Raw genomic sequence first — 12,593 nt, 5'->3', positions numbered from 1 at the left:
TTGGTCATCAGTCTACTGACTGGTTTGATGCGGCCCGCCACGAATTCCTTTCCTGTGCTAACCTCTTCATCTCAGAGTACCACTTGCAACCTACTTCCTCAATTATTTGCTTGACGTATTCCAATCTCTGTCTTCCTCTACAGTTTTTGCCCTCTACAGCTCCCTCTAGTACCATGGGAGTCATTCCCTCATGTCTTAGCAGATGTCCTATCATCCTGTCCCTTCTCCTTATCAGTGTTTCCCACATATTCCTTTAGTTACCTTATCAGTCCATCTAATTTTCAACATTCGTCTATAGCACCACATCTCAAATGCTTCGATTCTCTTCTATTCCGGTTTTCCCACAGTCCATGTTTCACTACCATACAATGCTGTACTCCAGACGTACGTCCTCAGAAATTTCTTCCTCAAATTAAGGCCGGTATTTGATATTAGTAGACTTCTCTTGGCCAGAAATGCCTTTTTTGCCATAGCGAGTCTGCTTTTGATGTCCTCCTTGCTCCGTCCGTCATTGGTTATTTTACTGCCTAGGTAGCAGAATTCCTTAACTTCATTGACTTCATGACCATCAATCCTGAAGTTAAGTTTCTCGCTGTTCTCATTTCTACTACTTCTCATTACCTTCGTCTTTCTCCGATTTACTCTCAAACCATACTGTGTACTCATTAGACTGTTCATTCCGTTCAGCAGATCATTTAATTCTTCTTCACTTTCACTCAGGATAGCAATGTCATCAGCGAATCGTATCATTGATATCCTTTCACCTTGTATTTTTATTCCACTCCTGAACCTTTCTTTTATTTCCATCATTGCTTCCTCGATGTACAGATTGAAGAGTAGGGGCGAAAGGCTACAGCCTTGTCTTACACCCTTCTTAATACGAGCACTTCGTTCTTGATCGTCCATTCTTATTATTCCCTCTTGGTTGTTGTACGTATTGTATATGGCCCGTCTCTCCCTATAGCTTACCCCTACTTTTTTCAGAATCTCGAACAGCTTGCACCATTTTATATTGTCGAACGCTTTTTCCAGGTCGACAAATCCTATGAAAGCGTCTTGATTTTTCTTTAGCCTTGCTTCCATTATTAACCGTAACGTCTGAATTGCCTCTCTCGTCCCTTTACTTTTCCTAAAGCCAAACTGATCGTCACCTAGCGCATTCTCAATTTTCTTTTCCATTCTTCTGTATATTATTCTTGTAAGCAGCTTCGATGCATGAGCTGTTAAGCTGATTGTGCGATAATTCTCGCACTTGTCAGCTCTTGCCGTCTTCGGAATTGTGTGGATGATGCTTTTCCGAAAGTCGGATGGTATATCGCCAGACTCATATATTCTACACACGAAAGTGAACAGTCGTTTTGTTGCCACTTCCACCAATGATTTTAGAAATTCTGATGGAATGTTATCTATCCCTTCTGCCTTATTTGACCGTAATTCCTCCAAAGCTCTTTTAAATTCCGATTCTAATACTGGATCCCCTATCTCTTCTAAATCGACTCCTGTTTCTTCTTGTATCACATCAAACAAATCTTCACCCTCATGTATTCTTTCCACCTATCTGCTCTCTCCTTTGCATTTAACAGTGGAATTCCCGTTGCACTCTTAATGTTACCACCGTTGCTTTTAATGTCACCAAAGTTTGTTTTGACTTTCCTGTATGCTGAGTCTGTCCTTCCGACAATCATATCTTTTTCGATGTCTTCACATTTTTCCTGCAGCCATTTCGTCTTAGCTTCCCTGCACTTCCTATTTATTTCATTCCTCAGCGACTTGTATTTCTGTATTCCTGATTTTTCCGGAACATGTTTGTACTTCTTTCATCAATCAACTGAAGCACAACTACACTTTCTTATTTTGGTGCATTCTCCTTCACATTCGGTTTAAGTTTGATGGGTTCTAAAAATTCTCCTATTTCCCACATATCTGGGCAGAATCTTTCCCATAACTATATCTGCCTCACGACTTGTCACCCCAAAGTTCTTCACCCACACCTGATACCCTGGTCTCGGCTGCCTTCCAGCCTCATACCGATTTTTCGTCTTTCCATGGGCTACCCTCAAGTTATTAACGGCGCACTTCCAATAAGCGCGGATCTGAGCAGCGTCTATCCTCTTCGCATGCAAACCATCCGAGTTTGTACGCAAACATCAAGCTAGCCGGTGTGCATGGCGGTATTGAAGGCGTACCCTAATCAAGATAAGGAACTATCCCACCGGGTCTCATCACTATGATGGAAAGCGATCAATGCGGCCCTCAGATTGCGATTCATCCACAAAGACGGGGAAGGACTCGGGTTATAGGGTGTGGTTGTACTACGAGCCACCCCTATTTCGAAGCAAAAATTACGGTATGCCCCTGATATCAAGGAAGCAGCTTTATTAGAAACCAGTATGCGACAAGGCCCAAAGGTACCAAAAAGTCGCTCCAGGCACTTTATAGACGTTTACGGGATAATATTTCAAGTGGGAAGCAAGCAGCAGAAGCGCATGAACGCATCTACACAAACGAACACATACCGGTTGCCCTCTCTGGAACGTAGGAAAGGTCCCAAGAAATCAACATACAATTTTTCCACGTGTTCAGTCGCAACTTCGGACGACCAAAAGTCAAGGCCGGTTTACTGATCCCACAGGTTTTAGAACCTAACACCATATCCTTGACCTGTCTATCCATGGCCTTCCAAACAAAGTCGTCCCTAACCTTCATATGTGTTTCGAACACTCCCAAATGACCTCCCCACCAGAGTTTCATGATAATATTCGAAGACTAAGGACACCAGATCACCGGAATCACTACTTTCTCACCTCTTTGTCCACGCTAGTGCAACATAATTACTTTTCCATTTAAGCAGAAGGGTCTGACGTTTTCTCCTTTCCTTATCTGTTCCTTAATGCTACTTATCACTGGGTCCCCATCCTGATGCACGGAAATGTCATTAAAAAGAAGCGGAAGCCCACTAAGAATGACACAACTTTGATTAACCAGTGCCTCCAGACTAGCCCCCTCTGGAGTTTCTTCACCGTCAGTTGATCCTCCGAGTAGTGGTCCAACATTCCGTTTAGGCCATGGGTCACAAAATTTTCCGAACCACGGATATATCTGACCTTAAACAGATATGTGAAAATACGTACTGCCCGTCTAGCAGTTCGCCGTACTCTACTTGGTCTCGCCAACACTCAGCTGAAACCAAGATTATCGACTTCTAACAAAAATGGTTGGTGTCCCAAATACGACTTAAAATCATCGTAAGCTGCAGTGCGTCTCCAAGACTCTTCTTCGAGCAGACGTAAACTTGGAGGCTTCTGTTTGTACAATGAAGTCCTTGATGAAATCAGTCATAGCCAACAAAGGGCGGTGGTTAGAGCTTTCTAAAAATGGTTCAAATGGCTCTGAGCACTATGGGACTCAACTGCTGAGGTCATTAGTCCCCTAGAACTTAGAACTAATTAAACCTAACTAACCTAAGGATATCACAAACATCCATGCCCGAGGCAGGATTCGAACCTGCGACCGTAGCGGTCTTGCGATTCCAGGCTGCAGCGCCTTTAACCGCACGGCCACTTCGGCCGGCGCTAGAGCTTTCTTTAAGGCCTCAAAAGACGCCTGTTGGGAAGGGCCCCATTCTGTTTTTTTTTCCTTTCTTTCGGAGATCGTTCAATGGTACCGCTAGTTGGGCAAAATTTGGCACAAATATTCGGGAGTAATTGACCATTCCGCATTGACATTTTTAGGACTGGGACACGAAAGGATGTTGGAAGTACATCGCCTTTCTGTCATGCAGTGAAACGTCTTGTAGTAAGATCGGTAGAACATTACGTAGGATATCAGCATACAATGCACCATTTGGACTGCCATCGATATAATGGGGGCCAATTATCCTTCCTCCCATAATGCCGCACCATACATAACCCGTCAAGGTCGCCGATGTTCCACTTGTCGCAGCCATCGTGGATTTTCCGTTGCCCAGTAATGCATATTATGCCGCTTTACATTACAGCTTTTGGTGAATGACGCTTCGCCACTACATAGAAAGCGTGCAAAAAACCTGTCATCGTCCCGTAATTTCTCTTGTGCCCAGTGGCAGAACTATACACGACGTTCAAAGTCGTCGCCATGCAATTCCTGGTGCATAGAAACACGGCACGGGTGAAATCGATGTTGATGTAGCATTCTCAACACCGACGTTTTTGAGATTCCCGATTCTCGCGCAATTTGTCTCCTACTGATGTGCGGATTAGCCGCAACAGCAGCTAAAACACCTACTTGGGCATCATCATTTGTTTCAGGTCGTGGTTGAAGTTTCACATGTGGCTGAACACTTCCTGTCTCCTTAAATAACGTAAATATCCAGCGAACGGTCCGGACATTTGGATGATGTCGTCCAGGACACCGAGCATCATACAGAGCACACCCCCGTTGGGCATTATGATCACAACAACCATTCATCAACACGGTCTCGACCTTTTCCGCAATTGATAAACACTCCATTTTAACACGAGTAATGTATCACGAAGCAAATACCGTCCGCATTCGCGGAATGTTACGTGATACCACGTACTTATACGTTTGTGACCATTACAGCGCCATCTATCACAAAGCGAAAAAAGTGGTCCAACTAAAACATTCATATTTCTTTACGTACCACACCAATATGTAACAATAAATGGGGGTTCCTATTTAAAAAACGCAGCTGACATCCGTTTGACCTGTGGCAGCGCCATCTAGTGGGCCAACCATAGCGCCATCTTGTTTCCCCCTTCCAGCTAGACGAGATTTGTTCTTTGCAGTTTTTTCGTTTGATACTTATTTCGTGCGATATTTGGCCCGTTCACTATCAATGGACCACCCTGTATATTGTTAAACAAACACGTTGTGTGAAAAGAAAGATATATTGGAGGGCCTTGCCTTCCAATTTTTCCTTAATTCCAGGAAGTACCATGTATCACTATATAAGAAGAAAGATACGACACTATTTACTCTAGATTCCACCGGGGTGAGTGGACGTCGCCCCCGCCCCCCTCTCACACTCCCCCTGCGGATCCGAATGGCTGCACATTTTTCAATACAAGATACTGAGATTTCATTTAAGGGTTGTCCTGACAGGTGATTAAAGTCAGATGAAATAATTAGATACATGTATACATGTGAAATCTGTTTTCAGTTTCATTTATTACTGTAGCACCCAAGCGCAGTTTCTTCGCTCCGTCTTTCTATAGACAAAGCGACAAACAATTCACACATCCATTATTTCCCACCCACACGAGGCTTACTCGAGAATTAATTTTTATTTACCCACCAAATCCTATCAAATGATGTGTGGACCAACAAATGTATTGGCTGAAGGGTTAAGTAGATTACATATTCCCTCCATCTTGTCTGATTGCTTCCTGAGTTGTCGTGAGCCTCTGAACTATTCTCAGTCAGTATGTATCGGCAAAAGCATATTTGCTTCATCAGTCACCCGCTGAACATAAGAAATCCTGTAAGACTGTTGCGAAATAGCAGAAAACTTCAGCTGATAAACACGACCAGATTGTGAAGGCAGCAGTTGTGTAATGCAAGCAAACTGTTGCCACGTAAATCCTGTAGTCGTTGTTTCTTTGTGATGATACTTGCATGAATTACACTGTAGAAATAGCACTGTGAAGAACATGTGTGCTTACAGTCGTGGGTCGAGGCAAAGCCTTCTTTTCACAGATTGTGAATAATTCCTGAATTACCTTTCTCTCTTTTTTTCCTGGTAAATTTAGGCCTATCTCGTCACATTCTCATACGGCCCAGATTTGAGGGAAAACCATGGTCGCGAATTCACTGAACATTATACTTCAAGTACTCTGAAGTCTGCGTTTCCACAATAATATTGTAAAAGTGCACAGTTTGTTGCAGGATAATTTTCCAACATCATCGACTTAGTGAAGCTGAACGGTTCAATATTTATTGCATCACTCCTGTGTTACTTCCTTTACTTTCAAACAATAACTTTTCGGCACCTTTACACCATCTTATTAATGAGCTAATGGGATACAATATTAAAAAAACAGCAGAGAATGATAATAGCAGAAATTCTTCACTTGGTAGTGGTATTTTTATTTGTTGTTTGTTTACAGATGTATTCTGATATGGGCTTCATACAGCCAGCTGAAGAACTAGCCAGGATTGTGGCAAATACCAGTGACCTACCTGTCTATTTGTATTACTTCGACTATAATGGCTACGGTGCCACAGAATACGGTAAGTATTGCCAGGAAATACTTTTTTCAACCACAAATTACACATAATTTTACGATAGTACAATGTATGCAAGAGTTTTCAAGCTATAGTGATTTAACAGTATTTTGGAATACTCCTTGGATGGATTTCGATATGGATACGACGTACTAGGGAAAATTAATATGAAAAACAAAATAGCAAAATATGAATCGAAATAAAAATATTGAGAGAATATTATTCAGCTTCAGGAGGTTTTAGTCACAGTTTCAGAAGTAGTCGGAGAAAAAGAACAAACCTACGGAATAGCAGACACGGACGAAATATTACACGCTAAGATATTATGGGCTGTACAACTTTTAGGGAAATGAGCTAACGCGATAAAAGTAGCTCTACGATGAAAAGATGTCCTCTGACTGATAATGTTTTAAGAATTGGCAGAACCAACAGAAGAAAAACAAAGATAAGATGAGAAGGAAAGGGATATGATGATGATGAATAATAACGATGTTGTGGTGACAGAGAGATGCGAGAATATCATAGTAAAAATACCTGAGACAAGGGTGTGTTTCTCCGCGCTATAGCTTCCCTTACTTACAAGGGAACCTTCCCATCGCACCCCCCTCAGATTAAGTTATAAGTTGGCACAGTGGATAGGCCTTGAAAAGCTGAACACAGATCAATCGAGAAAACAGGAAGAAGTTGTGTGGAACTATGAAAAAAATACGCAAAATATAAAAACTGAGTAGTCCATGCGCAAGATACGCAACATAAAGGAGAGTGTGACCTCAGGAGCGCCGTGGTCCCGTGGTTAGCGTGAGCAGCTGCGGGACGAGAAGTCCTTAGTTCGAGTCTTCTCTCGAGTGAAAAGTTTAATCTTCTATTTTCAGGCAATTATTATCCGTCCGTCCGTCCGTCCGATGGATTTGACGGTCTACACACGGAAAAATTTGAAAACGTTGAAAACATATGTTTTGATAGAGCACAGGGAAAACAGTGAGACTGTGAAACTGTTGCATTCATTTGCTGCAGTTTATGTGAAAAACTCTTATATTTTTATCACTTTTTTGGGAGTGATTATCACATTCACAAGAAAACCTAAATCGGGCAAGGTAGAAGAACCTTTTTACCCATTCGCCAAGTGTACAAGTTAGGTGGGTCGACAACATATTCCTGTCATGTGACGCACATGCCGTCACCAGTGTTGTATAGAATATATCAGACGTGTTTTCCTGTGGAGGAATCGGTTGACTTATGACCTTGCGATCAAATATTTTCGGTTCCCATTGGAGAGGCACGTCCTTTCGTCTACTAATCGCACGGTTTTGCGGTGCGGTCGCAAAACACAGACACTAAACTTATTACGGTTAACAGAGACGTCATTGAACGAACGGACAGATCATAACTTGGAAAAATAAAAACAGTGAACTTTTCACACGACGGAAGACTTGAACCAAGGACCTCTCGTTCCGCAGCTGCTCACGCTAACCACGGGACCACGGCGCTCCTCAGTTCAGATTATCCTTGATGTTGCTTATGTTGCGCATGGACTACTCAGTTTGTATATTTTGCTTATTTTTCCATCGTTCCACACAACTTCTTCCTGTTTTCTCGATTCATCTGTGTTCAATTTTTCAAGGCCTATCTACTGTGCCAACCTATAACTAAATCTGAGGGGGTGCGATAGGGAGGTTCCCTTGTTAGTGTTGCTTTCCGAAGTACCAGAAAATCACTGATGACAGTCGGTGATCATGAGACCAAGGAAGTGAGGTCCATAAATCAAGGAATGACTGTAAACATAACATGGAGATCATCCATGTTGCCCCAGTCACAGCTCCAACGAGTTGTCAGTACAGCTGTGCGCCTGCTTAAAGATATAACATGAAACATTCAAAGGCATAAGCGAACAAACGGGCTGACCCTCAAATGTGAAAGCTCAGAGATAAGCGTAGCCATCTGTTGCTGGGTACGGGAACTATCGCAATTCACACTGGTCTCACCCCTGAGTGATATTAAGGGGTGAGATCAATGTTAATTTTGATACTTCCTGTACCCAGCAACAGATGGCAGCACTTATCCGTAAGTTTTTATAATTGACGTTTAACCCGTTTTTCTGCGGATGTCTTCATTTTCGAAGGTGATGTTGATTGGAACTTCTTCGTCAGACTTTAGATGTATAATAACCACTTCTTCCTTCTAGAATATGCTGTCATCTTCAAAGCTGAGAAACAGTTCTCGAATGGATGATAATATTACTTAGCGTTTTACAAAAAAGCCTTTCAATCTTAATAGCGGCTAAGAAACGCCGGGACTGGCGACAGACATGCACCTGTTTAAATGCTACCCTACCTATCAACTCATCCAAGTTCTGGTCAGCCTTCCGTCGCCTTACCGGAACTAAACCCTCTCCCTACTATCCTCTTCTCCATGATAATCACCCCTTCCCTGACACCCTTAGTAAGGCCAATCACTTTGCCTCCTACCTCTCCGATGTATTTTCCATCCCCGATGATACCCAGTTCGATTACTCCCTCTTCCCCGATGTCCGCGATCGAACTGACACCTCTGTCCCTCCCCTCGCACCTGGTTTCCAGTACTTGGACAACACTGTACACACGGAACTCAATGCCCCTATCACTACACAGGATCTCATTGCTACACTCCGCACAAAACGCAACACCGCTTCTGGTCACGATCGTGTCACCTATCGTCACCTTCATGAAGCTCCTGTCTCTTTCCTCTCCACCCTGGCCAGGCAATACAGTGTAATCCTGTCCACCAATTACTACCCCGACCTGTGGAAAACCTCCCATATCCTGATGTTCCTTAAACTCGGCAAACCGCCGTCCGCCGTCTCGTCCTACCATCCCATCAGCCTTACCTCGGTCTTCAGTAAGGTCCTGGAATCTCTCTTCACCCGTCGCATCCACCAGCATCTCCGCCAGCACTGCCTCCTTCCCGTTACCCAGTGTGGCTTTCGGTCGTCCTTCTCTTCCGACGACCTTCTCCTTCACCTCACTCATCTCCTTTCCGACCAGCTTAATTCCCGTCGGTCCGCAATCTTCCTCTCCCCAGACCTCGAACGAGCTTATGACCGCGCATGGCATTCCGGTCTCCTCTTCAAACTCCAAACCTTCGCCCTTCCCATTAACCACGTCCGTCTGATCGGCTCCTTTCTCTCCCACCGTCCTTTCTACGTCACCATCCATAACACAGACTCCTACACCTTTTCCCCATCCGCCGGTGTGCCCCAAGGCTACGTCCTCTCCCACCTTCTGTACCTTTTGTATAAGGCGGACATGCCGCCGCCGTCACCCCCTGTCCACCTTCTCCAGTTTGCCAATAACACCGCCTTCCTTGCCCTTGCCCCCACCCTGCAGCGCTCCCAACACCTTCTCCAATCCCATCTTGACCGGTTCACTGCTTGGTGCAACCAGTGGTTGCTCAAGGTCAATCCCTCCAAAACCCAGGCGATCATTGTAGGCAAAACCACCCCTTCCTTCCGCCTCCTTGATTTCTATCTCACCATCTATGGCCGTCCTATCGCCCTCACTCCCACCCTTAAGTACCTTGGCGTCACCCTCGACCGTCGCCTCTCCTGGACTCCCCATCTCCGGACAATACAAGCCAAGGCACGCTCCCGACTCCATCTCCTCAAGCTCCTTTCCGGCCGTACGTGGGGTCTGGACCCCTCCACCATCCTCCACACCTATAAATCCCTCACCCGCCCTATCCTTTGTTACACCCATCTGGCCTGGATCTCTGTCCCCTCTACCTTTTATAAATCCCTTCAAATCCTTGAACGCCATGCTCTCCGCCTCGCCTATCGCATCCGACAGCCCTCCCCCACGCGGATCCTGTACGATCTCATCCCCTTCCCCCACCTCCTCCTTTTCCTTGAAAGAATACGGATCCTGTACACCTCCCGCAAACTCGATCCTCCTCATCTGCTTATCTCACCCATCCTCTCCCACCCCCACCCGCTGCCGCACCTGTATTTCCATGTACCACCCGGTCTCCATCTCTCCACCCTCCTTACCCTCTCCCAAGGTGGCTTCCGCCAGCTCCCCATCCCTGATGATGCCCTCCTCCCCTCAATCTACCCCTCCTATCAACTTTGATCCTCCCCTCCTCCCCCCCCCACTTCCTGTGTCCTTTCCTTTAGGCACCCTCCCTCCCATCTCTTTCCTTTTCCTCGTCCCCTCCCTCCACCCCTCTTCCTCCGGGCTTCCCCACCCCCTTCCTTCCTTCCATCTATCTCCCCTGCCCATGGCATCTGCTCTCCCTTCTCCCTCTCTCATACCCCCTCCTCCTCTCTTGGCAGGTCCCCGGACTCGTACACGGTTAGTGAACATTTGCGTGCCGGAGATCAACGCCTCGTGTTCTGTGTGTGCCGTCGTTTTGTGCTTAAGTGGTTCAGTGTTATTGGTTTTGTGCACCTACATTCACGTGTAACAATTTTCGTCTTTGTATGTGTCCAAGTGTCTGAACGAATTTTATCTTGGACTCTACGCCCGTGAACGGCTCCATGTATTTTAAGAAGTGTTTATCTCCGTTTATATGTCCACCGTATTTTTTTTTCTCTAAATGTCTTCATTTGTATCTTTTGTGTTTCTCTGAGGCCCAAGAGCGGCGTAGTATGCTGCTGCTGGCCTGCCTGTACACAGGTTTCAAAATAACAATGAAGAAAAAAAGTCTTAATATATCTTACAATTACTAATAAAATAAACATATAATTTCCAACTAAGTAGATGAATAAATCAGACAGTCGTTCTGTATTTCTGCTAAAATATGAGCACAAAAAGAATCGGACACAGCAAACGCAATCAAAAACTTAACATCTGAGGTCATCAGTCAGCTAGAACTTAGAACTACTTCAACCTATTAACCTAAGGACATCACACACATCCATGACCGAGGCAGGATTCGAACCTGCGATCGTAGCAGTCGCGCGGTTCCGTACTGAGTCGCCTAGAACCGCTCGGCCACCGCGGCCGTCACAAACGCAATCAGTTGAGAATAAAGACAGGCAGGAAGGCTGTGTATAAAACACAATACGGAAGAGCACATGGCACAGAAAATTGAAGGAAACAGAGCTTCAACAGTTGTGATGGGTCAGACGTCTCAGCACGGCTATAGATGGTGGAGGCTGCTGATTTTATTTGTTGCGTGACTGAAGAAATTGGGGAGGCTCTTTGATATTAAATACGTCAAGCAAGTTTCCATGCTTTGTTTTCATTATATTTGCCCGTCAGAAACAGGGAGGAGGACCGGACGGACTTATGTGGTGGCACTTCAGCCATGCATGTTCGTATAACATGAAGTGTAATAACCACAAATAAAAGCTTTTTATTAATGCAGGGGTGGTCTATGTAGCGGTTAACAACTTCTGAAACTTGGGAGCCGGTTCTGTAGCGGTTTGGTGAGAATGTAGCACGAAAATAGAGGTAGAAGTGTGGTATTGACTGGGAGCTGATGTGGGAGTAATCAGAAAGTATGTACTACGCAAATTCTCAGAATTAGAAACCATCCGGCCATATTTTATAGGGAACTGAATGCAGTGGGGAGGGGCACAATGTGTGTGATAGAATGGATATGGGATTGAACAAAGATATCTGTTTTGGGAGAAAAGGAAGTCGGAACCATTTAGGGAGTATGGCATTTAGATAAAATGCGAAACTGGTGGACAGCTGAATTTTTTGGAGAATATTGGGCTCTAGGACTTATCTGCTTCAGGACTTCGGTAGCAGTGTAGAAGATAGTGGGACCTAGATGTAACCATTTAGTCAGATATATTGGTCAGAGTGGGTCCAGGTGATTTCTTAGAGTGGAGTACTGTATTGATGGAGCCGATGAGCCGATGGGTGCTGTTAATTCAAGTGTATCACGAGGATACATTATGTTATATTTTAGGTGGGTCGTGTTACAGTATGGGATTACAGCAGGTTAGCACATCATTGCAGGCAAGAGGGTAGGGTTTAAAATCGTTCTAGTTTAGTCAGTAACACATTTTTTGCAGTAGTATTCTTGGACTCGAGATGGGGAAGCTTCTAAAAAGTCTAAGTTAATATAATGATGAGTGAATTATTTGGAGATAAAACTTAACGTTCGGAAAGAGGTTTTCGGATCCTTGGTCTGTGTGCATGCAGGGGGGGGGGGGGAGGAGGAGGGAGATTGTAGTGTGTGTAGAGACCAATAGTTTCGGCAGCAAATTTACAAAGTAAGAAGGTATGAGAAGCACGATTTGAGGGTTTGATGAGCATGGAATCTTCAAGGAGTGTGGTTTAAGGTACGATCCGTTTAGGAAAATGCTTTTTTAATCGGAAATATTTTGTGTTCAGAAAATTTGTGTTATACTATCATGATGCAAATGAACGTTTTGGAGC

General features: G+C 44.5%; 1 protein-coding gene across 1 annotated transcript in view; it reads left to right on the top strand.

Moving 5' to 3' along the window:
• LOC124805730 (acetylcholinesterase-like) overlaps nt 1-12,593 on the top strand; it is a 92,535-nt gene that overhangs the window by 77,019 nt on the left and 2,923 nt on the right. Inside the window, exon 8 of the mRNA XM_047266301.1 lies at nt 6,108-6,231. Within this exon, the coding sequence (XP_047122257.1) occupies nt 6,108-6,231 (124 nt within the window). The remainder of the gene's footprint in view (nt 1-6,107; nt 6,232-12,593) is intronic.

The sequence above is a fragment of the Schistocerca piceifrons genome, chromosome 7, assembly GCF_021461385.2.
Source record: "Schistocerca piceifrons isolate TAMUIC-IGC-003096 chromosome 7, iqSchPice1.1, whole genome shotgun sequence".
Taxonomy (NCBI): Eukaryota; Metazoa; Arthropoda; class Insecta; order Orthoptera; family Acrididae; genus Schistocerca; species Schistocerca piceifrons.
This window is presented reverse-complemented; position numbering and strand designations above follow the sequence as displayed.